The sequence below is a fragment of the Convolutriloba macropyga genome, chromosome 6 (assembly GCF_964194025.1).
Source record: "Convolutriloba macropyga chromosome 6, txConMacr16.3, whole genome shotgun sequence".
Classification (NCBI taxonomy): Eukaryota; Metazoa; Xenacoelomorpha; order Acoela; family Convolutidae; genus Convolutriloba; species Convolutriloba macropyga.
The window spans coordinates 17,214,011-17,241,806 of record NC_134473.1 but is presented as its reverse complement, the minus strand read 5'-3'; the positions used below and the strand labels follow the sequence as shown (position 1 = coordinate 17,241,806).

General features: G+C 35.3%; 1 protein-coding gene across 4 annotated transcripts in view; it reads left to right on the top strand.

The window, feature by feature from the left end:
• Positions 1-27,796, top strand: part of LOC142341531 (uncharacterized) — a 114,972-nt gene that overhangs the window by 64,444 nt on the left and 22,732 nt on the right. For 3 of the 4 annotated variants that reach the window (XM_075392532.1, XM_075392531.1, XM_075392533.1), the window contains exons 3-5: positions 4,748-5,624; positions 22,795-22,966; positions 25,532-25,750. In XM_075392532.1, the coding sequence (XP_075248647.1) occupies positions 5,014-5,624; positions 22,795-22,966; positions 25,532-25,750 (1,002 nt within the window). In that variant the 5' untranslated portion in view covers positions 4,748-5,013. Of the gene's footprint in view, positions 1-35; positions 645-4,747; positions 5,625-22,794; positions 22,967-25,531; positions 25,751-27,796 lie in introns of those variants that run through there. The other variant, XM_075392534.1, reaches the window with a different exon arrangement.

Below are 27,796 nucleotides of genomic sequence, written 5' to 3'. Positions count from 1 at the left end.
CCTCTGTGCTGTTAGGCAAGGCTAAAAGAGTAAAAGATACAAACTACTATTAGTAACAGCGGTAACAACTGCACTAGTATTAGTATTAATAGTAGCAGTAGTGCTACTAGTAGCGTCAGTGGTAGCGCTACGTAACAACTATTGCGGCTGCTCCGCTCTGTAACTGACGCTTTATTGTGCTTTAACTGCCAGCTTTCAGCTACGCCTTTTTTATTCCTAGCTTTCTTTCTTTACTGCCTTGCCTCACTATTAGAGGATTACGCATTGGAGAATTTCTTTTTCTGTACTGCTGTCTGTTTATTTTGCTACTTTTCTTTTTCCAATCCAGCTTTTTGATTTTCCCTTTCCCCGTTCAACGTTGCTTTTGGATTACGTTATGGACAATTTTTGACACGTGTCTTTCAATTTTATTCAACTGTCAACTCTTCGCCGTGACACCTTGATACAGCGTAGCGCGCAGTGAACAAAACCGCGTCCACTAATTTAACGGACAACGCCGACAATTGTCGACTGTCTACGCCTTGTTCAGCTGTCACTCAAATCAAATTCGCCCTAATTCCGCTTTGATCTAACTCATTTGCCGCGTTTTTATCAAGTCTGTTCAGACAACACATCTGTCAATCAGTAAACTTTTCACACCTAACGTAAGTAGAACAAAATTATTCACACTTCTCGCTCAAATTCAGTTGCAGGTTTCAAGCAAATGTTTTAAGAGTATTGAACCGCATTTTTAAGAAGCACTGAGTTTTAATACATAGTTTTATTTTAAATGAAATTGATCTTTTTTCCTATGAATCATAATACTGGTATACAAATCGGTCACAAAAATGTTTTCAAGTTGTCACTCAAACGCCATATTGTGTCACATACAGGAAAACCTTGTATTTTCATTTTTAACATTTTCATTAACATTTCCATATTTTTCCAAATCTAACAAATAAGCCGTTATTCGCATATTAGTTCAAATTGATCCATGATTCTTTTCCCCTAAATGGAAGATTTTGACGACGTGAATCTAGGGAGCTAAGTGCTTATGACATTTGGTGACCGAAGGCTTAAATCGTCCTTGATTTGGGCAAATTGTTTCAGTCAAACTTCAAATTAAGCGCTGTCAGTTTGGTCTGTTTCCAATTATCTCAAATTACTTGATGTTGTCATTACATGTCGATCCAATTTTCCCAGAGTTCTTTCCCAGCTGAAAAATAAAACTTCGGGATTCCCTAGAAAAGCCATGTTTGTGCCTTGTACGCCATTTGTAAGCAGAGAACTCAAGTTTTGGTAGTAAAGCAAACCAAATGTGTATTTTGGATTCGAAAGTGTAAACAAACAAAAGTAATTTGTTCCTAGATTTGCCCAATCTTAATCTGATTAAGGGCCCCGAAATGAGTGTTTACATGGTTAATTATTAGTTTCAGACCAAATAAATCATCTACAAATTGGGATTTTGTTATTTTCCAGATAAAATCGTGTTTTACTTAACTTGGCCAACTCAGAAATGTGGATTAGTCAGTATTTTGTGGATTAACTTATCATTCGATAAAAGGTTTACAGATTTCTGCAAACATGCACTTCTTGGTAGATTTTGAATCCTCCTTCACGATTTCTATTTTCTCTAAGTTGCCCTGATACTATTTGACCTTTTGTTAATTTTTTTTACAAACGTCGTTCATTTTCTTCATTTTTGTTGTTTCTCTGTAGACAGTTCTGTTTGGTCGTCTTAAATAATTTTTCATTTTATTTTTTTTTGTTTATTTATTATTTATTCTGATTTTATTCTGACAAAATGTGAGCGACCAAAAGGAGGGTTTTAGATGTGATATATCACGTGCTCCTTTACGTACGTAGAGAGAGGACGGTCTCACTCATTTGCGCCCAGCCCAGTGGGCGGGCGGGTCTTTTACAAGGGGAGAGAAAGGGAGCGATGGGAGGGTAGAGGGGAATAGATGGGTAGTGATGGCGGCAAGGTGGGTTGTGTCGTTAGCTGTCATGAGAATTAATTGTCATCGGATGTGGATATAAAATTCACCTGGTCACATGTCACTTACAGCCTCCTTCTCTCAACATTGCGTAACATCACATGCTTCCTTATGTAACTCAACAGCAATAACTCATGCTACATTGCGCAACTTATTGCATAACTGCGCACATATTTATAAACCTCATCTACATACGTAAAGCCCAATGTCATAATAGAACGCGTTGAACCCTCGGTGATTCCTGGTACTAAAAATCAATGCTCGATTGTTTTGTCAGGCGATGAACATAACTGAAAAGGAGCCATTTTGTACTCTATTTTGTGTATACACTCATTTAATCTCCCCTCCCCTCGTGCCCGTTGTGGTACGGGTTGATTTGTTCAGTTCCGATTCACTGTATCAATTACCCCACCCCAATTTAACCCGGGGCCCTTTTGATTGAGACCTACCTACCTACCCGCCTATCTATCTATCTGCCTATCCATCGCTTGCTAGTCACAGCCCGAGTACATTTCCCTGTACGCATTGATTAGCCGAAGTTCAATTTGATCGAGCTAAGTTTGACCTTTCCTATTTCCTTAGGTCATTTAAACAAAAAAAAATAAACTGATTTTTTGTTCGCAATACTAAAACTTTGATTTTGGTAGTATATTTAGTATTTTGACCTCCAAAGTGACATTGAAACTATTTTACGATTTTTCATTTCTATTGATGATTGATCAAAAATTTTAAACTAAATATTTTATCTTCTAAATTTGTTGTTCATTTATGTTCTGCGTCTAATGTCTGCAACATTTTTTTTTTCATTATAAATATTTCAAGATTTGAACTATTTTTGATTAAAAATCGGACAAATGTTTTCTGCTAAATTGTCCAATTTAGTTCCTTTGTTGTAACATTTTGGATATTTTTGTTGAAAATCGGTCTCTCATTAGCCTAGCCCAGATAAGCAGCCCTGTATCTATAGGTATGTAGCTGGTGTGGATATGGTGTTATGTAGTACTACTGGCTGTGTTGTTGTCGACACTACCTAACTAGCTAGCACATAACTACCACTAGTTGTGCTACTACTAAGTGAGGGACAGAATTTTGAGTAGCAGTGCTGATATAAAAACGCCCATTTTGCCCATTTTAAAGCCCCAACATATGTCTTAATGTTTCACTAGGGAGTAAATTGTGTCGAAATTGCAATATGTGAAATAATCCCATATCCTGCTAAAAGTCATCCCTATTTACTTATTTACATCTTTCATTTTCCCTACTTTCCAACCCCCTTCCCTAGCCCCACTTTCTAAGGGGGAATTTCAGAATTAGGGGCGTTATGGCCTAGTCTCTCTCTCTCTCTCTCTCTCTCTCACATAGTATATAAGCTCGCTCTCTTTCACGATACCGTGATGAGAAATAGCGCAATGGGTTGTGGTAGTTGTAGTAGTAGTAGTAGTAGTATTGTTCAGTGGAGGAATGTAGCTAGCTTACTTTTGCAGTTGTCACGATCGAAAGAATAAAGATACACTATATAAAAATGTAGCTTACGGAGTTAACTAAGATTGAAAAAGAGAGAACGAATGAGGAATGAGATACAACAAAACTGCCATATTTCTAACTCAATATTTTCTAAAAATTTCACTTTTTTGCCCTAACCCCATGACTGGTTCCCTTGAGATTGCAAGGGCACGGGGCTGGGGGGGGGGGGGGGGTTGCTAGGTGGGACCTGCAGAGTGCATGATATGTGTATAGTGGTATCTTAATATATATCTATATATTTTAATGCAATAATGTATTCCATATCCCTTTCCCTCCCATCACTCAAAATATCAACACTTTTTGCTCCGCCCTCTTTTCTTATATTGGTTATTAACTCGCGGATTATAACTTCTGTGGCTCATACAGCAAGTAACGTAACTTAACACTTATAAGTATCTATTTTGATGTCATGCAACTTTTTCTAAAATATACATCGAATTCAACGATCTCAGTTCTTGCGGCAAAAATTTTGAAAACATTTGGTCTTTGAAAACATCCGCGAGTTCAATTTTGACATCAAAGATCTATATATATTTTTCCAGAATAGGTTTTGTAAAAAAAGTTTATTTAGTACATTTATCGTAGCTTAAAGTATAAGAATCAAAATTCTCAACATGTATTTGAAAAAAAATTCAATTTTTGGCTTTTTATTATATATTTTTAAATCAATAGCCACAGAAACGTCTAAATTAACGCAATTTAAAGATTTTGATATTTTAGGTGAATCAAAATCACAAAGTTAAATAAATGGAAACTGAATGGAGAAATGGATATAAATTGGATTGTTATTTGGAATAGTACTGATGCTGTTTTTCACTGACAGGTGGCTAATTGATTGATGTGATGGGGAATTAATCAGGGAAAAGTAAATAAAAGCAGATGTTTATTTTTGCATCACCTTGATTGTCCTCCATTTTTCATCAGGTCAACCTGCTCTTCATTTTACACTCCTGTTTTTGTCATATATTTCGTGAACATTTTTTAAAATCAAATTGAGGGGCAAATTGATTTACGATTGCTTCATTTTATGAAATAGTTTTTTATTTCATGAAACAGAGCAACAGATGGAAGTATGATTCATAATTATTTCATAGAACCAGAGTAATTATAACAATTTCTGAAAATATTTTCCTAAAAACTTGATATTCAGTGTTTTTTTAAACATTCATTAGTAGCATACCTAAAATATAGGTCAGATAAACAAAACAAAAATTAGTTTATTTTTGTTTATTTTGATTTTGTTTCAGGTTAAACTGGATCTGGATTCAACATCAAGCATGAAACTTCAGATAGAGACAAAAGAAGCTGAAAAAGTCAATTGACAAAAAAAGTCTCCAATCAAATTAGAAATCTCGGTCGTTGCTTTGCGGGATTTGTGTGGTTACATTTATAAACTTGATAGTTATTAGTTATAGCTAGTTATTAGTCATAACCAACCGAGGAGGTTAAATTTATCAAAACGGCAGCCTTATTGGAACCCCCGTTCACTTCGGCGCTACTTTTCAACCAATCAATGAACGGCAGTAGCGCTGCACACTTGGGCATCAACAACAACAACAATCAATCGCCTGTTTTTGATTACAATGCCAAAATGATGCATAGTATCTCGCATTCCTTAATCGGCTCCAACTCCGGGGGGTCAGGGGGAGGTCACTTGATTGCAGGACAGCATCACTTGTCCTCGCCAATCAATGGTGCTAACACGATGGGCGGGTTCCCACAGCCACCGCACCAGGGAGGTCAGACAACCTCCCCTCACATACCCCTAGCCACCAACACCACCGCCACCCCACAAAACTTCGCAACCAGCACTAACAACCCGATGAAGCAAGAATCTTCATCGCCGCTTTCCAATAGCCTTTTAACAACAGCGCAACAATTACACGGTAGTGACAGCCCAAATGCAGGCGCCGGTTCGATTCCCACCCTCCCCGGTGCATCGCAGTTATCAAGTGGGGGCAGCAGTAGTGCAGGCATCCAGGGTTCAGCGGCCGGGAGCAGTCAGGCCACACCTGTTAATGAGGTCACAGTTGCAGGGTCAAACACACCTTTAACAACCGGAGGGTCATCTTTAGGGGTCACGGATCATCAGCAGTTTGAGAATGACAAGAAGGTCATATTCAAGTGAGTACCACAACGAATCCCATTCCGAGCTCCTCAGAGAAGATTTCGAAACTTTCCGTGAGATTTAATTTTTGAGTGTTCTCTTTAGAAATTGCTTCAAATTTGGCTGTTCTTGAGTTATGGTTGTTCTTGTATCTCTCGTTTTTGTGTAGCTGTTTTTAAAACATGATACGTCGATCTAAGTTTGGTCAACTATATGTTCAACACATTGGCAGCTATCCTTTCCATGAACCATGCAATGCTTTTTTTTGCTTAAAAATAATTCAAATGTAGACAGTTTCTAAAAATTGTTCTTTCTGAAGTGTTTAGGAAAAAAATGCAAAAACAATACGTATTTGTTAAATGATGCTGAGTTAGTTTTGAACGGTCTAATCCTGAAATTTTTGATCAACTTTCGATTATCAAAAAAAATGTTTCTTAATACTTATTGTAAAGGTATTTCAAACTATCTCAATTTTTAATTCCTGGCAAAGCTTGATTGACTCATTTGCATTTGTTGATTTTTGGTGTCATTATTTGTAACATTTTGTTGTCAAAAATATGACGATGTGATGAAGATTTGATTTGATTTTAAAATGTTGGAGCATCAATCAGCTTAAGATAAGCTCAACTTTAATTAGGCTTCATTTTGATAATCAATTTTGTTGACTGTTATTGTTTTTGATTTATTTTTGTTTTCTTTTGCTAGCTAGCTGATGATTTGACGAGCACATTTTAACTGGATAATGTTGTAAATAGCCGAATTTTCCTGAAAGCCGAAAGTTATAAATTTTTACCCGAAACGCTCTTGTATCCTTCTGCCTTAAAACGCGCCTTCTTCTGTGCAGACTTTTAGACTTGAAAAAAAATTAATAGATTTTCTTAAATTTTATAAAATTTTCTCAAGGTTTATGATTTTTGGATCGTTCAATTTAACATATGACGAGATTGGTAAAAATGTATGATGACTTTGTTACGTTGAATTTTTGATGTGTAGCACAAATTCGGCTAAGTGAGAAATTGTCAAATTTTTCGGCGATTTGAACTGATTTTGCGTGTGTTGTATGTAGCTGTAAATGTGCATTAAGATGAGAAGCCATTAGAGTGAAAATCACTTTGAACCTGGAGAGGCCAATTGAAACCCTTTGAGTGAACAAATTCAATTTAGAATTGAAATCTTTTCTAATTTATTCTCTCTCATTGCGCACACCTCGTGAGCTGCACTGTTGATGTTGTTTTTTGTTTATTCTTGTTGTTCTGATGTTTCAACTCCATTTCACTTAAATTTCAATCAACTGTCGAATTGTTATCAGCTAGCTAGCTAACTGCTAACACCCTTTTGTGTGCTAAAATGACGAGTACTGAATTAAATGTGGAAAATAATTGAAGGCGGAAGCAAAACGTAAACAAAAACAAACAATCACTTGAACAAAACTTCAATTATACGCATTTGTTCCCGGGATTTTTCATACTGATGTACATTCGCTTGAGTAAATTCATCAATTTTGCCACTTTTTCAATATTTTTTTTCCATTTTTCGTGTGAAATATTTTGGCAAAATACTTGAAAAGTGTGAAAAGTACTTTGTTGATGATGTGTTTTCACTGAGAGGTTTACCTAGATGTATGCTTGCTCGAGTAGGGAGGTATAAAGACAAATTAATTGACATAATTTGCAGTCGAATGGTATTTGAGAGTGCGAAAGTGAAATGTGTTCTAATCGATGCGTGCCGGGGTTGAAGTGGGCCGCCGGTGGCTGTTTTTGGGGAAGCACTCGCTTTCATGAGTAAGGGAAGGCAATGAGGCTCTTGATTCTGTTTCATCTTATCACCGCGACCAATCACAGCGACTAATCACAAGTCCGCTGCTAATTGAAAGACTAAGTAGCCTATTGACTAAATGCCGATTACTTTGATTAGCTAGCTAGTACTGAGAAACAAATCATAAATGCAAACATTCTCAACAAACTGTTAAGTACCACGGAAGCCAAGTTCATTTTTAATACTTTTCAAGTATTGCAAACCTCAAAATCATTATATTTGACTTTTCAAAGGGAACATAACCATAGTAGTATAATTAAATCACCTCATTGGTAACATAAACTTAAAGGTTAATAGAAAACCAAATTAGCCCCCGTACTTTATAGCAACCGAACAAACAAACTTTTTCCTTGTTATTACTTAACAGTGCGTACTTAGCATTGTTCGCAGGAACGAAATGTCATAATCATTGGCTCCTAAAAGTTGACTGAGTTAGATGAAGAAAAATGTATTTTTCCAAATAAAGAAAGTACAAGTAAATCACATACACATAAAAGGAAAAAAAACATTTGGAAAATTTATACAAGTTCGAAATTCGAAGAATCGGAATAAAACTATTAAATCCTGCGCTGACTCAGAATAATAATTAAAAATTGACATGAATATCGCGCGCAAAACTAATCGACTTTCGTGGTCAGAAATGTGAAATTTTCTCTCTGATTGTTTCTTAGTCAACTCTGAACCAGTTGGTAAATTTGGTCTTTAAACTATGGAATTTTTTAAGTGTACTATGTAAAAATTCTAATTTAAATTGATCGATTCTATAGACTGACTCGAAAAGTCGATGATAACACAAAAAGATAGTAGCATATTGATGACTAAATTTGGCGCATTTACGCTTTGTTTTATAATTTTATTCATTAAATAAATCATTTTCAGCACCTTTTTTGTTATTCCTTTTTGTGACGTATTTTTGAAAAAGTTCTACAGTGTCAGATGTTTCGTTTTGCAATATCAAATTGTGACTTTTATTATGAAAAAAGCTGAAAGCCAGGGGTCATTTTTGTGACGAAATTCAAACACAATTGATGTTAATCAGTCAATACAAACTGATGAACAATAGTACCATTGTGGTACCTTCATTGTTGGTTCTTTTCCTCGTTTTCCAATTCCCTGCTAATTAGCAAATAAATTCTTACATTGGCTTCCTCATTCGGGGATTAGGGGATGGTGGTTGCAACAGGGTAGGGTAACTCTATCATCTAGAGGGGAGGAAGGGGAGGGTGGGGTGGGGTGGGGGGTTGATTATTGATACAATTTCTACCTGTCTAATCAATTATGACACAGTATTGACATGTAGTAGTGTGTTGTGGGGTGGGTAGCCCGTGTAGTGGAAAAGGGGCGCGGCTCCCTACATAATTAAAATTCCCATAACCAACTAGGCAAAAAAGCAAGCAAGCAAGTCAAGTTGGTTATCCATTGATGTTTCCACAATTGAGCTCAACAACCGCCTCTTTTCAATTCGAAATTCCCCCCAAATCCATCAACAAATGTCAATACTTGCCTCATTTTGAAAACGCGCCCATGCGAAATGTACACGCACAGCGTTGCCTGCATCGAAATTGCACAATAAATTAATTGTTTTTCTCTCCTCTCTCTCTCCGCTTTTTAGTGCCCATTTTTCTCCCTAAAAGGCCCACTTGTTTTGAATAATCGTTTAGGCAATAACCTAAGTAACTAGGAAAACAATCGGAAAAAGTGCCTCTTACGTCAGTTTTTGCTGATGAACAATTTAATTTTAAACGCCGATCATTTCTTTCAATCGTTCACGCATGCATTTCAAAAACATCACTCACATTTTGTTCTCTGTACTCTACTTCTAATTTTAAAACTAGATATGACAAACTGTTCAAAATATCAACACAGACGGGACTTTTTAAAATAGAAAAAATGTTTTAGACTTTCATCCCTGAAATGTGTCTGCTAGTTGAAGCCGTCTTTTGTGGTGAATATTTGCTAACCTTTTGTCTAAACGTGTACAGCTTGAAAAGTGACTGTTTTTGATATGAATATTTTCAGTGTTAAGACGGTAGGCAACACCCATAGAATCAATTGATATGTTACAACTTTCTCTTTTCCTTGTATGTACACGTGTGACATATGTCTTATCAAAGCTCAATGGCGGCGTCGTTGGCTTGAAATGCTACTGCGCAAAATTTTAACAATGTCAACTTAACTGATTTTTTTGCAGTTTTTAAAAATGAAATTGTCCTTCATTTAATTTCGCTTTTGGATCTTTCCTTTTTCCTCCGGCAAAATTTGGCCATCTGTATTTAAAATTTTGCCTAAGATAATGTTTTTGCTCTTACGTTGTGAAATTTTAATTGTAAGGACTACTCATACCGCTAATTTGACTATATATTATATTAGAAAGGACACGCATTAGTTCATTTATAAAGGATGTTTTGTAACCTAAAGTTTTGTTCCTGGGCGAAAAAAGCCGATAAAAATTTGAAAGCCAAATGACAGAAGTCACGCTTCGTCAAGTTCGAAATCCAATTTTCCGAAAATTTTCTTCATTTCTGATTTTTAATAAGAGGTTTGAGAAAATTTTAACAAGATTGTGTTAAATTTAAATTTTGCTATCGTCTTTAAGAGTTTAAAAAAGCTCACGCGAGTATCTCTGCTCGCGAGTGCTAATAATTTTTGCGAAAATATACAACTGTAATTTCATTTCAATTAGCTTACAATTTTCTTTGATTTTCGACGCATTATTCTACGTTTAATGCGTATGTATTCTGGAAAATATTTTTTTACATAACTCAAGTTTGCGTGAGCAAATATTGAATAATTTTGAATTGACTAGTAGGAATAGTTGTTGATGTTAATGAGGTTTTTGTGTTTTGTTATTAGTGAGGAGCCTTATGTTGTGCCTTCTGTCAAAGTGCCATTCAATGCCAATTAAGCCTGTTGTTCACACTTGAACAGATCAGCTATTTTAACAAACTCATTTCCATAAGTATGCTGTCCCCCCTCGCTAACTTTTCCCCTTTCACTCCAGGCCTTACAAAATTTCAATAAATTAATTTTACTCTCAAACCGCCTTCTTTTGACATTTGTTGAGAGCTAACTAGAAATGCCTTTTAAAAACTGAAATTGCGCAGAAGAAAAATGATGCGATGAAATAGCGATTAAACGGAAATTTATAAGCGCTTATAAAAGACGTTTCAAGAGGCTTTTAACTTTTTTGTCAATTAGATGTTAAACAATTTCTATTATTAAAGACTCTTGAATTAAAACAAGTAAACAATAAAGAAAAATAAATTCGGCTTCCAAAATTTATGAAGTCAATTTTGTGTTTGGTCAATTTTTAGTCAATCTTTTGCTAATCTTGTCGAAAGAAACAAAAATTCTTTCAACATTCTTGAAATTTATTTAAAATTTTCTGATAAAATTTACTTAGTATCTTGAAATTTGTTCAGATCTGTTGATTTTGGTGGGTTGTATGTTGTAAGATTGTGTCACGCGGCTGTGGTTTTTATGACGAGTTTGTTGTTTATGTTTGTATTGTTTGGTTATTTGTTTGTTTGTGTCTACCTGAGTAACTAGTACTAGTAGTGCTCCTAATAATCATCATCTTCGTCGGCTAACGACTGAAGAAAGAGAGAAATAAAGAAAGGGAGAGATGGAAAGAAAAAGAAGATCATTTGTTCACTTCTTTTCAGAGTCGTGGAGCGTGACTAAATCACAGCCGTCTCTCTATTCTAAATTTGTCATTTATATGCTGGGCTGTAAAAAGTGGCCAAAAATTAAACTGTCACTCACACAAAAACAATCAAACAAGCATACCCACTACTAAAGCTCCATCCCCTACTAACTAGCAAGCTCCACTCTACTTCATTATTTATAACCAGCCTAACCAAAACCAGCCAACCGTACCACCCCTGCCCCCTACCTCCCCTCGTTTTAGCCGGACTCCCTAGCGTCCGAAAATGATTAAAAGCGCTTAGTTAACCGCCATTTTATAATAACAATCCGGTAATAATAAGCATTAGAGAGAGTAACAATGGTGTATTGATAGGAGGTATCATAACTCCTGACCCAATGACAATGGAACTAGCCAGTACACTTGGTTCGGCTGGTACTAAAGCGTCATCACTTCACTGGCTCCTTTGTTCTGCATTAGGCCGTCTCTTCTGACGCATTTTTGTGACTTGGTCACGCGCAATGCTTGAGCACACCTTTTGTGGTGAGAAAAATGCACCATTTTAAGCGGCATTCCGGACCTTGTCTAGTGAAACAATTGTTCAAAGAGCATCATCGTCGGAACTCATTTGGATCAATTTAATGATTCGACGAAGTGCTCCCTTTCCTGTGGCTCTGCAAAAACATTAATTCAAGATATTAGCCGTTCTCCTTGGTTTTACGAAAAAATTAATTTAAAATATTTTTGCGCTGAAAAAATTAGCCGAGAAATTGATCTTAGTTTCGTAAGTATTGATTGTTCTACCATCAGTTGAAATTTGATTCAGGATTTTTAGATCAGTTCTTGTCAAATATACGTCGGCTTGTATTCAATTCTGAACACTCAGATGTAGTGCTCAATAAAATAAGCTAGTCCAAGTTTTTTTCAGGATATTGTTTACTCTTGTAACAGTTTGGACTTTCTCTCACTTTTGAAGGGTAGATTTTAGCGTTATTTTTATTTTGGATGTTTTTGTTAGTGTTGTTATTGTTAGTTTTCACATATCTTAAGGGATTCCTATTTTTCCTGGCCTACTGTCTGAATATATCAATATTTTTGGCTGTATTGGTAGAGCTACCGTGTTCTCACTTTTTGTTTGTTGAATCCAGTTTTGACATATTTCTCTGTAAATCTATGTTCGACACCAGCAGAGCTTGAGAAATTAGCCTCATTTTTTTAAACTGACATTGTTGCAGTTACTGAAGATGAGCATACCTCTGAACGTTCTTAGATATAACAAAAAATAAATTGACCAAACGATCAACTCTATTGGCGCCGATTTGCTCAAATAGTTTGTTCTCATTCGTTTTAGTTTGAAAACTAATAATAAGTTGTTCTGCAGGTAGAAAAATTGGAAAATACCTTTTCTGTTAGACCAAAATTTTCTAGTGCTCTTCCTGTCACTGGCAAAAAGATAACTTCCGTTTGCTGCGTACATGAGTATTGGTGCTTCGGCAGATTTGTCTTGCCCTGGTTTCATTTCAACTTTCTGTTGCAGCTTTAATGGTTTTCAATCCCACTCTTAAGAGAGAACGACCGGTGATTGACAAACAAGGTAATTTTCGAATCATATAACTCATTGACAAAAAACGCTCAATGTAATTATACATGGTAAACTGCCTGTTTTTGAATTCAATTTTAGCCAAAATCCTTTTGGCCGGTTCTCTTGTTTTCTTATGAATCGGCACATAATCATCAGAGGTTCGCAACATCTAAATTTTGATAAACTGACAAGCTTACGTAAAGAAAAACTCAAGAAGTTGGCCAGTTTACTGTTAGCAGCAGTATGTTGAGTTCACAATGCAAATTCTTGATTAAAATTATTGATGCATGAGCAAGCTAAACAAATTTCACGTGGAACTCAACATACTGCTGTGAACGGAAAACTTCCCGACTTCTATCTTGATTTTCTCTTGTAAGTAAGCTTGTCTGTTTATCCGCATTTAGACCTTGTAAGCATCTAATGATTATGCGTCGATTGATGCAAAAGTAATGAGAAACGAACATAGATAGTGACAAATTGGGCTCTAAAAAAAGGAATTGAACGTATGAAATTGCATTTTGTGTATTTTTATACAAATTGTATTTTTTGTCAATGAGTGTAGCTGTCCGCCAAAAATGATTTCAGGTGATCAATTGCGAAGATGACCCCTTGATCTGAGTTCAGCAAATGAAAATTAATTCTTGAAGATTCCTTGCCTTTTTTACACATTTTTTCCCGGTAATTTAGTTGTTTAAGTTTTGAATTTTCTCCTAGCTATTGTGTATACGGATAATCAAGCTAATTGTGCAGCTACTCTGAAAGTTTTTCGGCTGTTTTGGTTCAAAATTAGGGTACCTTTATTTTCTGCTTAAGATCAAATAAGAACTTGGGAATTATGTTTCTATTGGTTTCCTAAATCAATGTTCTCTTCTTGTACAAAGATTCTGTGCAGTTTTTAATTGTTTAGTTAGATTTGGTATTATATTTTCGACGAATACGATTGGTATTGGGATCATGCTTGAATCCGAACAGCATTTTTTAATTTTTTTTAAATTTTGTTTTGTGTTTTGGTTGTTTTGTTCTCAGCCATTCTCTAGACCTGACAAGGTGCATTTAAGTAATTGCAGGCATCATTGTTTTCTAAGCCAGCTTGGTCGCCACGATCACGCTTAGTTTAGCGTTGAAGACAGACAGTGAGTATCTGCGACGGACAGTTTAAAATGTCAAATTATCTCAACTTTACGAGTTTTTATGATGTTTGAGACTCAATTTTTGTACTGCTCAGCCTAGCGAGTATATTACTACTATAGTGATCAATGTGACTGAGAAAAGAAGCTATTTTATATGAACAAGGCATGGGATGTTGTATACCTTTATACGCCAGTTTAATCACGCAAAATACCTGAGCTGAGCTCTGTTCAGTAGAGTTTAATATTATTATTATCATCTATATCATCATGATTAACTTTTGCATGAGTTTGGCAGGGGAATGGCCAAATTTGATAATAGTTAATGCTGTGTGTATACTACGCGTAAGTTTATGATACGTAAATAGTATAAAAAACAATTAATTGCAGAATTAGAGTAAATTACTGGTCGTGGTTCTTGCGTTTAATTGCAATTATACACGGCGCATTTTGGCGTGGCCACTTTCTATCTAACTATCTATCTAGCGACTACCTGAGCTGCTTTTGTTTATTATAATGTGTGTGCAAAACCTCGCATTGATAAAGGTAAATTAGTCGAATTATGCTTAGACGGTGATTATATGACAAAATTGAGTTTAACAAGAGTTTTCGTCAATTTTCAATCTTCAGTTTTGGCATGTGCTTCTCATTTTTTATGCATTTTCTGGCATTTTATACAAAAGTTTGTGTGTTTTGAATTATAACAATACAAATATATTGTGTGTGTATAGCGGGGCAAGCAGCTGCTTTTTTTGTACTGTGACAGAATAAATTACTCGTATTATAATACCAATTAGATTTACACAATTAAGGCTCAAATTAATTGTTTCTACCAACTTAGAATGGTCAGGATGGCCCTTACTTTCACCAAAATACACCACCGCAAACCATGCCTCACTTACCATCAACAATGACACCGAGATATCTCTCAATTATGCTCATAAGTCAATAAAAACAGCTCCACGCATACTTTTTAATGCCCCCGCTCACACTCTCTCGCACACACCACACACGCAAACACCAACCTCTACATCTTCATAAAAAGCTGTTCAGACTTCATTCAAGCTTGGACCGTGTCTGACTTAAGAGTTTTCATTCGTAAACTATCACCGGACCGCAACCATAAACTATCTACGCGAACCTTTCACCGATTCAATATGACAATGCTAATCTTTGTCCGTGTTTCACATACGCTGCTCGGTGTTGGTATTGAAAACTTCTAAAACTGCCAGGGGGTTTTCAAAAGTGTGTATAATAGTCTATTTAGAAGCTACCTGAACACAATTGGCCTTAGCCATGAGTAGTATGATGGTCGTGTATAATTGGACAGTAGTTTACAAATAACACGTAGTTCAATTTATTCATTGCCAACAGCTATTCAAACAACGTCATTATACAAAACATTTCAAACAAAAAAAATGTACATGACAAAAGATGTTAAGTTGAGACGATGAAAGTTTTTATGAGTTGTTCTAAATTTCCTATGAATTAAGATTTTTATGATTCAATGTGGTGAAAATGTGATTTACGGCGAAAAAAATTTTGTAACTTTTGGTGCTATGAAAAAAGTTTTTTTATCGTTGATTTTCCTAGTCTCGTACTCATTTTAAGACTTCCAGTTAAATTCGTCACTCCAATTTCATCAACTAATTTTTTTCGAAAGTTAACATGTTTTTCAACTGGTTTTCCTCCATTTAAATATTTCAATGTTTTTTTTCGGTCTTTTTTTAAAATCAGCCCAGCTATACATATAACTGCGAAGAAAGAAATATGAAAATATCTCAATGAACTTTCAAACCAGATTCAGATTGTCTGTTTATGATTAAAATGGTCTGTTTATACCAATTTATAGCCCCAATTGGGCAAACTAACGTTTTAAAATTTGACGTGGTTTCAAATTATGACATTCTTAGTTTAGATGTGTGTCCATTTGAAGGCATTTATCTCGTCTGTTTGCAATAATTTCACAGGACAATAGACAAATTTGAGACGTATTTGGTCAAAAGTTGACCGACCCAAAGTGTAATCTATTGAGAGCGCGTACAGCAGCAGTTGATACGACAGTGTATGCAAACAGGAGATTATTGATAGAGATATTGACCTGAACAAGACCCAATCAATGATAAAACAAATGGGCCTTAATTGTTTGCTAATCTCAAACTGTCAAGTGTCATGCAAACAGTGTGAAAGACTCGCTCTGTTTACTCTAACTCGCCCACATCGCTGACTGACGCGGCTAATACCCGTCTGTCATAACTAAATCATAACCAGATCATAACTAGACTGGTGCCATTCTTTTTGTCTGAACGAGTCAATCTGTTTGGCCAATGGAGCCTATCGCATTTCAGATTGTGTTTGCAACTCCGAGCTAAGATGTTTAAAAGTCAACATTCGCAGCGTGAACTTAGCAGCTATTTCAGACTAACATCAGTCTTTGTGGCTATGCTGTGTAGCCAAGCATAACCATTTATCTTAGGTCAAATGGCGGCGCTTTTCAAAACCACTTCTCAAAATAGCTCAAAAAACATCACTTAAGTTGATTGAAATCAGAGAGATCGGGTTTGAAGTGCTTGAAATATCTTCGAGACAATGATGATGATCGATCTTTGATTTAAAAGTAAAGGACAGCTTATCTTCGGACCATTTAATTGGCCGACTAAAGTTGGCCTGTATTGTAAATAATTCGAGCCATGAGATGTTGACTTCATTTCTGAATTTAGAACATTGTTTTTAAAATTAGGGGAAGGACTAACGCAAAATTTGATATCAAATCTTGAAAATTCAATTCTCAAAGCTGTAGGTTTTTTAAAATTCACCTATTGCATGTAATAAACCGACATTTTAAAACATTTTGCTAATAATCAGATATTGAACATTAATCACAATTTCCACATGTCAGAGAATCTTAACATTAAAAGAACTGAGTTTGAAATATATTTAATCACATTTTCCAGACATTACGTTCTGATTAACTGATAATAATATCTGATCAATTTTTTCACTATCGCTCCACACTCGAGACCGGAAGGCTATCTTGTACGATTCTTGTGATAAAATTTGCCTTGTAGCATGTTGAGAGACAAAAATTTATCCTGAAAAAAACAAAAATTTACAAGATGGGAGGTTATCTTGTACTATCGAAGGACCAAGATGTAAGTTAATTTTCTAGAACTCTTGCGCAAGTTCGGTCCGATAGAGCTCTACTCTTATTGGTTTCTTCAATGCATTACATGACATACATCGTGTTCTTAATCGGTCGACCACTCTAGAGAAAAAGTATAAAAAGATTCTAGTAAATGCTAGATCTAATTTCGACCGTTTATTTACAATTCAAGGCAAATGATTGTTCTTCCAATCAAATTTTTGGAGCCCAATTTTGTTAAATTTTAACAAACAATTTCTTCGCAAGAATTTTGGAACTTCAAACTTTTTACGCTACATTTTTGTGTTTTTTATGATGTAATGGTTACCATACACGCAATCATGCCAGTTTTTCATTCAAAGCGTCAATAAAACGCATAATGAATTTTTTGGAACACAATATTTTAAAATTATGCACCATCTTGCAAGTTTCTGTCAGCATATTACAAGATGCACGTCCTCATTATCTACACGTTTTTTGTTTTATGTTGTTTAATTTTTCAATTAATCACCCTTTTTTGTATTTATTTTCCCCAGAAATAAGAACAACTTAATTATTTTTGGAAAAATGAGGGTACCAGATTTTATAAAAGAATTATTTTCGAAATATGTTCAATTTTTGCTAAGCGTGATTACAAGCAAAAATTTTTCGACAGTCCTTTTTATGACTGTGAAATAATTGTAATAAATGTATATTTGTGTTTTTTTACTGATTAGTCTGGTCAGTTGTTTGAACATATTCAAAACATATACATTTTATCATTTTAGACATTACGTTCTATTTTCCAGACATTACATATTTTCAAGAACTTTGTGTTCTACGCCTGATTGTAACTAACTGATCATAACATCTGACAAATTTTTATTATCGGTCATTACTCGAGACTGGAAGGCTATCTTGAACAATTCTTTTAATAAAATTTGTCTTGTAATATGTTGCGAGACAAAATTTTACGTTGCAAAAATACCAGAATTTGCAAGATGGAAAGTTATCTTGCCATATCGAAGGACCAAGATGTAAGGTAACCTTCCAAGATCCGTTCCCAATTTCGGTCTGATAGAGCTCTACTCTTATTGGTTCAATTATTGTTTTACATGATCGTGATCTTAATCGATCGACCACTTTCTTGATTAAAAAAATATAAAAATGATTTAGCAAATGCTAGATCTAATTTCGCCCGCTTATTTACAGTTGAGGGCAATTGATTGCTCCGCTAGGAAAATTTTCGCAGTCCAATGTTAAATTTTAACAAAAATTTTTTTCGCAAGAATTTTGAAACTGAGAATTTTGCACTTGCACAAGAAATTTTTTTCTTTCATTTTTCCGAGCTTGTTTTTGAGAGTTAAGTCTAAAGTATTTGAAATAGATTTCAATTTTTTTAGGCCACATTTTCCTTGTTTTTTTATGTTTTCGCGTTTTCAGTTCACGCAATCATGCCCGTTTTAACATGTTTTTCATTCGAAGAGTCGATAGAACGCATAATGGATAGTTTGGAACTCAATCTTTCAAAACGATATCGTCTTGCAAGCTTCCGCAAGAATATTAGAGCTTCCGCAAGAAGATACACTTCGTCATTCTCTACACTGTTTTTAATTGTTTTGTATTTTTTCAACCTATCACCCGTATTCTGTTTGTGTTCTTTTTCCTCAAATATGAGCAACGTTTTTCAGTTTTTGTAACAAATGAGGGCACAAAAAACTTTAGAGATTTTATACAAGATTTTTTTTCGACTTAATTCAATCTTTGCTGAAGATGATTACTTGCAAATATATTGCGACAATCATTTTTATGAGAGAAAATTGTAATTAAAGGCTCCTTGTGTCCTTTAAAAGAATAGTCTGGTCAGACATTTGAACATTTTCAGAACCTATACATTTTATCATTACCATAATAAAATTTATAATAAAATTGGCAAATCGTTTTTTGTTTGTAATACGGAGCTATTTTTGTTGTTATGAGTTTAGTAAGGTCGACTTGCCTTGAACATGCGTTTCAGAGTTTAAAATATCGAAAATGTAAATATTGTCCATAAGAACAAATTTTGATGCTATAATCAAATACCCAAATTTATGCTAATATAATATTGTATATAATTTTATATAAGATTTATTTATGAATTATTTTTGTATATAAATTTATATAATATTTTAAAATGGCTGAAATTTTCTAATGAGATATATTTTGACGATAGTCGTTGCAAAGTTTTCAATATTGGCGTTGATAAATTTAAGCAAAATGAATTTGCTGTTATATTTTCAAAAGAGAGTTTTAGACAGGAATTAATAGGTTATTGTGCAATTTGAGGACAATTTGTCTTTTTTGTGAATTTGTTTTTGCGATATGCAATGAGGCTGCTCCGGTTTTTTAGGCTCCGTTTTTTTGCCAACGATGTCACTTTTTCATTGCGAAATGCCAGAGACCTACTTTAAACGAGAATTTAAAGTTGACAAAGCGGTCTTATCAACAAAATTTGATGGTATATTTTTCCCGTTACCAAAATCTGTTTTTTATTCTAAAGAAAATATACTTGAGAAAATAAAATGTTTTCCTTAAATCAATGTTTTTCATGCCGCCTCATTGTTTTTCTTCTTATCTAAACAAACGGTGATTGCATATCTCAAAATGTATCTAATCGTGGGCGCAATCATTGTCTGATTTGACCTTGTTAGATAAAATTATGATCAAAACTACAATTGATAGGATAAACAAACTGTTTAATATTATGACTTATACTTCCGTTATGGGCGGTCGATTAGTCTATGACGGGACGGTTCTATTTTACATGGGAGGCGCACTTTCGTGAACAAATCCCATTAGATACCAAAAATAGAGTCGTTAAAGACAGAAAAGTTCTTCAACAGCGACATTTTAGAAGCCCGGAGTCACCTAGATTGTTAACAGTACCATTTAGTCAGTTTATAGATGGTGTCTGTATGTATATATGTATGTTGCTATATAATAGTAAGCTAATAACTAGTCAGTTAGTTATGGTTAATACAGTTTTTGTTTGATTTGGTTGTTGTTTCAAATTGGATCAATTGCCGAATAGTATCTAGGCTGATTTTGTCAAATGAGTACAGTGTGTGTGTGTATAGGTTCTGGTAGTTAGTAGTGGTAGTGGTGATAGTGGTAGTGGTGTAATGGAGAGAGAGATAGAGAGAGAAAGAAGACAATTGACGACACTTTGTGAATTGGGACAGACCCAACTGTCAATAAACTGAGGCGACGCTCTGTCAAATCTGTTGTCCGAACCCACCAACTGTAAACACACTCTCTTTTCAACACTAATACCAACTACCACCACCACTACCATTCGCTCACTCAATCATACACCACTACAAACACACCACTCCGATAGCCGAACGGTTCTTCGGCAGAATACACCGCCAACCTTGACACAAATTCGGCTCAATATGCCCTGTCCGCGCTCTTTTTGATTGACCCAAAATTTCATTAAATCAAATTTCATTTTCCACAATTTTTTTTAGTCAATTTGCGTTATGAATATTAAATGCTATCGCTATTGTCGACAAGTCAAATTTAGTCATTCGGTATGTCATAAACCCAAATTTTATTTCATTTTTACTATTTTATCATCTGTCTTTATTCAACATTTTTTACTATCTTTTTTCGAAAGTCAACCGAAATCGTCAACTAATCAAATTTGATCACTCTAACTTTCATTTTCTCGCGTTCGGTTCGACCGTCATTCGGTTTAAATTCCTGTTACCCACCAATACTGGTACGCTACTAAGAGAAGTAGTCCACACTGCTGTTTGGCTGTTGTTGATCTTGAGCAGTGAAATATTGCCAACTGTGCTCTTTGCCATGTTCAGACCTCGCTACAGACAAGTATGCTCATTAAATCACTCCACCTAAAACACCAAAACCGAATGCAAACTTGACAGAATTTACGGCTCAGACTGATTCCTTCAAACGCTCTGAGCATCGCATCGAAAAATTGTGAAAGTTGTTCATTGATATTTTTTAAAGCATTGAAATGTTTATAAAATATGCTACTTTGAAAATATAATGCACTGCTCATTTTTAGAAACTGTTTTAATTTATAGTTTTGTTTTGAACATTATCGGTTTGGTAACGAATGTGAAGGTGGATACCACATAGCTACACATTTCAAAAAAATTCCCATGCTAAAAAAGTACGGTATTTATTTTCATTTTTCATCTAAAAATGGTGTCTTTTTAATCACGTGATCAATTTTGGGTGTTATTTGATTTTTGAGTATTGGGTTGCAACGTTCGATTTCGGTTAATTGGATGTTGATTTGTTTTGGGATTTATCGAACGTCTGAGTTGAATTGTTCAATCCTGAAATATCATTTCACATTTTTACGATTTTGTCTGCTTTCTATCAATCACGACGTATCCAATTATTCGCAGCCAACTGCTGCAGTTACAAACCCCCATATAATGCAATTCAATTCAATTCTGGGCCGGTCTGATCTTAGCGTATAAAAGGGTACCGTATAAAGGAACAGATTGGAAATGAGCCGAATTTATTTGGAAATAATTGATTCTACTAAAAACGCTTCTTCAAAATGGGTCTTTGAAAATTCATAAACAATTCTAATTAACGGCCCAGAAATTTCATTTCATTTATCTGTATTGCTTGATATAAATCATAATGCCATAATTGACACGTGAATTAGGACGAGCTTTCGGACCTTTCTGGGGCTTTTTGACAAAGAACTAAGTTGGTTGCGTTGCAGTGGTCAACTTTGACGTAATAAAGTTTTCTCTAAAGAGAATCATTTTTAGTTCAAGTTTTAATTGTTTTTGAAAAAATAGTTCAAGTATCGACTATTTCAAAATAAGTGGAGGTTTCGGCGATTGTTAACGTCGGCTCTGTTGCCTATAATCTCTGGGCTGGTCTGATCTTGTACACGTAGGGGCGCGAGGGAAGAAACGGCCGGCATGTTTAATCAGTATAGGTTTGGAAATGGGATTTAAGCAAAACAGTGTGCGAATGAAAGGGAAACATCGTAAACTGTTTCATAAAACTGTTAAGCGGCAGAAGAGAGCTATAAAAATGATTAATGTATTAACGTCTCTACTACAAGTTGCCTTTTTGTCACACAAGTCAAGGAGCCTATTAGTGTTGTTGATTTAAAACAGACGGCCAAAACTCAAACTGTTTGGGATCTTGTCTGTGACTGAAGATTAATCATGCGAACGGACATCATAAAAACAGACACACAATAATAGGCTGTTTTCAAAACGTGCAACTAATTTTATCCTCTCATGTTTCAATGTTTAGACTTGTATCAAGGTTTAACCTTTCGAATTTTTGCCACTATTAATATTCTCAATTGCGTATAATTCTCAACACAATTTCGTTAATGGGATACCTTTTTTATCTAGGATTTTTTGTTTTGCCAGATTGATTTTTTGGAACTGAGAACTTCAAGAATGTTGTTCTTTATGATCCTTTGGTAATGAAAACAGTAATGTAGTTTTTCAAATTTGGGCGCCGCAACTAAAAATTTTTTAATTTTTCTGCAAAGTTGTCTCGGAAAAAAGTTTGTGATTAAGAAGGCTGTGTTCTGCAATTTGGTCATTGTTTGTCAAATTTGATCGTTATTTGGTGATTGTTTGTACCCTTGTGACAATCAGAAAAGCAAAAGATGATTGTCATATTTTCATCTTGCTTGTCAATAAAATAGACTCGCCTGTCAATAAAATGAGTTTATTAGTGTATATTTTCTTCTTCATATTAGGCTTTTAAGAAATTTTTAGAAAATGAAAAAATCTATAAAAATGTATGAATCATAAATGGTTTTAATTATCATTTCTATGCTAATTATGTTAGTATCTAGTATTTATCGATTGTATATGTATGTGTATGTGTGTTTCAGCCACCCTCTCTTTCCTCTGCTGCAGCTGTTATTCGACAAGTGTGAGACTGCCACTAACTCGGCCGAGTGTCCCTCCTCCGCCTCATTCGACCTTGACATCGAGAACTTCATCCACCTACACGAGCGAGACAGGAAGCCATTCTACACCGACAACGCAGACGTCAATGACGTGGTCAGTATCTCCTTTAACCATGCAGTTTATAAATAAGTGACTATTACCCTATAGATTATGTCTCAAGTGCATAATAAACAAAAAAAATTGTTTTTGATTTAAAAAGTAGTCATTAAATCGTGTGAACGGAATAAACTGTTAATAGCAAGAAACATGAAAACGACATCGCCAACTAGTCTCTAGTTTTCTTAACGTAAACTGTGCTATAAGAAAACGTTTTTCACGCTGAGATTAGAACATTTCTTTCAAGCGGTTTGTATAAATAAAACTTTGTTAGGTTTCTCAGCATTTTTCTCAATAGACCTCTCTTATAATTTTTTTTACTGAACATCAACTAAGATTGAGATCGCAATTTTTGGCGAAGAATGCAATTTCTGCAGGGAGCCTGTTATTCGAAATTGAAATTTTTGTCAATCTACAAAGTAAAAACCGAATTCAACTGAACATGCAATTTTGTCATCAGTAAAGCTTTTGCGCAGTATCAACTTAATTGAGCTCCAAGGGGCCTCTTTAATCTGTCGTATGTACCACCCTAGTATCAGCTATCTTAAACACCTTGGGCATAGATAGATGAGAAAACATAGGCACAGCGCAAAAGAGAGAAAAAAGGGGAGGAAAATTTATGACAATTTCCCAAGAAAATGTCCCCCTCTTTCTCTTATACCCTCTTTTTGTACCCAAAAATATCTACCATCTATTTCTCATTCTCTCTCTCTCTCTCTCTCTCTCTCTCTCTTAGTGATGAGATATTTCTCCTCTTTTGATATGGAAGCGCCCCCTGGGATTCGAACCTTGTGTCAGACGCTGTCAGTTACTATTCTAATTGTCCAAATTACACACTCATATACATACCTTCCCATCCTCTCAAATCTCACATGCACACACACACACATACTGTCTCAATATATGAATTCCTCATCTTTGCATTTTCACAACATCTCATCTGAAACCGAAACCCATTTTTTGATACTAAACAGTGTGTTCTGCTTTAGGTTGTAAACTGCCTTAGTTTGTAACGCCACTCAAACACACACTTCATCCTCACGCAGACATACACAGATACACACACACCCTCTTACACATACACACTCACGAACTCTCTTTTTCACACAACACACACACACACCTACACACACACACACACACACACACACATGGACATACACTTTCGCCGCACCCTGAAAATAACGAAACTAGCCTTATGAGCGTTCAGCATTACATTTATATTTATACGTCCATAAACACCAAAGTCTATAACACTTAAGTCCCAATCATGCAACAGTTAGTTTCGCTTTCATCTCTCAGTTTTACTTTACTCTCTTCTATATATGACCGTCTTTTTATGAGCCACCTGTCAGCAAGTGTAGTAGCGCCTTCTTCACTCTTGACAACCCTCAGCCGAGCCCACCCACTTCCCTTAACTCCTCCCCTTTTGGCCCTAGCCCACCTCGTTTTTATAGTATGCCAGCCCGCCCTCTCAATATGCAAGACCCTATTTCAGATGTAGAATGGCCGCCCTCAATTTGGATAAGTATCTATAGCGATGAAGCAGTATACACATATCAATCTATATATCTACCTATCTATCTATCTATCCATCCATAATACCCTCTCAGCCCCCGCCCCTCCCCTTCCTAGGGCTATGTGCCCGTCTACCTTTCAGCATATTTCATCACACAGTAGAGAGAGAAAGAGAGTGGCGGGGGACATATAAGGAAAAATAATAGGAATTTCGCTCTAATTGCACAAATGTCCCGGGGTTAAGAATATCCCTCAATTAAAATGGAAATTAATTCAATGCCTATTTTGTATTTTAATCCCAATTACGCCACACAAAGGCCGCTATAGCGTAACTCTTTTTTGCTATTCAAATTAGAACACGTCACGCAAATTTTCATCGCAAATTTTAGCCCCTTTTTTGTTGTGTTGTAGCATTAAATCATAATTTTGACTTAGTGCTGGTCGTAATTTCCTCATTTCGCATCAATTTCCTCTCGATTTTGCAATTTCAGTGGGGGTTAATTTCGAGTTTTTCACCCGCTGTCACGCAATGGGCTTCCGTTTAGAGTTTCAAATTAGCCCCTCACTGTTTCAATACTACTCCCGGGGTCTTATTTGTAAATTGAAACACCAGCCACGACAACACTCATGATAACTAGTTAATAATAAAAAACTACAGTTCGAGAATTGTAGGGTTTTTGATGTGGTTTTAGAATTCAATGCATTTCAGAGTTAGTAAGTTAGCTAGCTATTTCAGTGTTCAAATTGCTTCTTTTGTTGAACCAAAAAAATTATTAGTTTGTTTGTTCTACTATTTGTCGCCTCACGATTTAAAAAAGTGAGTTAGACGATCTATTTTTTTAAATTCATTATTTTTGGATGAATAATTACACAAATATGACAAATGAATAATATGAAAAATAAAAGACAAAAGTTACACCAATATGGACAAACCAATGAGAACATATCTCTTCAAGTGGTTGCCCATTTAAAACCTAACAAGAAAAAAACAATATTTCTAACAGTAATTCTTCTTTTTTATTGTTCCTTTTCTAAAATTTGCAGATGATCCGAGCCATCCAGGTGCTGAGAATCCACCTTCTGGAGTTGGAGAAGGTGAACGAACTGTGCAAAGACTTCTGCCAGAGGTACATCGCCTGTCTTAAGAACAAGATGCAGAGCGACACCCTACTCGGCTGCGGGGCGGGGGGAGGTCCAGGAGCCCTGTCTCCCACCAGTGGCCTACACCACCAGTACCCACTCTCTGACAGCCCCAACACACAGGTTGGTCACGTGATTTTAAATCATCTATGATCACATTGTCTCAAGTTATCTAGTTTACATTTATCTTTCATTTAACTAATATATCTCTTCATCCTAAATTTAATACATCTAATCAAATATTATACAACAATGGTTACTTTTCTGTTATCCCCTCCCATAGTATTGGGTGCATATTATTTGAAACCCGTGGGCGCACGTGCTATGTTAACACATAAAAACACAAAAGCTATTTATAACAATTTGCATTGGGGTGGAGCAAAACGTACTGGTACCAGGGCAGCGGTTACCAGAGAAGATCCAAATCATTTTTATCATCGCGGGGTATGTTTAAATTGCATGTTTGCAAATAAATAGGGATCTATCATTGACGTAAGCCTCAATTCCATATCATGTTCTGTGGATTGGTTTAGCGGAATTACAATGTTTGAATTACAAACACGTCTCTTTTGTCTCCGGGCAGTGGTTCGATTCTTAGTGGGGCTGCATTTTTGTGGGTTTGGCTCGGCAAAGATTAGTCACTTTAATTATGGCTAAGTTAGGTTTTATAAATGTTGAGATTTGTAATATTCGGAATTTATGAACTCTTCTTTGTGATGCTACGTTTTGTAGACGGCATTTAATCAAAGTTGTGTAGTAGACGGGGCGTAAAGACATTCCAGAAAAATTCCAGTGACGTTTTTTAGGGAATTAATCGCCCACCTTTTTTCGTTTGAAGTGACTGTTCCCTTTTTCCTCTTTGAGGAAGTGTTCAGAGCGGCAATTAAACTCTCAATTTTTGTTAAATTATGGCTAAAAAATTGCATTTTGTTGCCTAAGTAGAGATTTATTGAATTCCTTTGCACAAGTTCCCTTCAGTCAATATTTACTCACAAGCAGTGCCGGTCGACAAATTAAGTGAAAAATATTATTTTTTCTCTCGGGGTTTGTTTAGTTTTTGAGAATATTGAGAAATATATGGCCGTGGGTTTCCATTGAATAAACAGCACTTATGGACTTCTCCTGGCTAAATGCGTAACAATAATGAGCCATATTGTATTGGGAAAGTGACAGTTTTGCGCTGTTTATTAAATTGTCACAAGTTTCACTTCGTTCTGTATGTTTTAAGCCCGTCTAATAACAAATCAAAAGCACAAAGTAAATATCTCGCGAGAAATTTTTATTAATTGACCGATTCAAATTTCATAATCCAATTTCCAATTTTAGATTTTTTTTTTCGTAAATGCTTTGAACAAAATTTCCATAAAAATTAAAAATTGCTTGAGAAAAACTGAGATCAAAATTGATAAATCATGCTTTGCAATATTTAACTGCATAATTAGCTTCGAAGCAGTTGATTGCTTGAACTATTCCAAGTTAAAATGTTTTGTGAAAATTTGACCGAAATATTAGAAACCGCCCCTTTTTTGGTCAAGTTTTTGTCATGTTTCAAAATCTGGTTAGTTCAATCAATGCCTACGTGAAAGTCAAAACAAACTTGGGTTATGATACCAGCCCATTTATAACTAGTTAGTAATCTGGGCCTTTATTACTCTAGATTCGTGACTGACTGGCCATAAGATTGTCAACATAGCTCAGTCATAAATTGGTAATAACTGGGTTATAAATTTGTTATTACTCTAGTGCGAAAGTTGATCAAATTTGGAGTGATTATGGGTTGTGTGTACAGTGTATTAAGAGTTCCCTGGGCAATATTGGACTAATAGATTGAAGATGGAGATTATAAACGAGAGACCGTTTGAGTAAACTTGCAGCCATCACGCGCTTATCCAAAACCACCACACCTAAACGATTTGTAACTTTGTCGAATTTGGTAGTTTTCTGGAACCTTGTTGTAAAAATGTATTTTTGTTACTTAAAAAACGTTTGTTTCTTAGCTTCAGTTTCTTAAAGAGTTGGTTTTTAGGCATTACTTTTTTCAACATAAAGTAATAAATCGCAGGTTTGGTATCATTTTTTTGCTTTTCATGAAGTAATTTTAAAATTTTTCAAAAATCAAATTTTTTGAAAATTTTGTCTTCCAATTTTTTTTGGCTGTACCGTCAAATT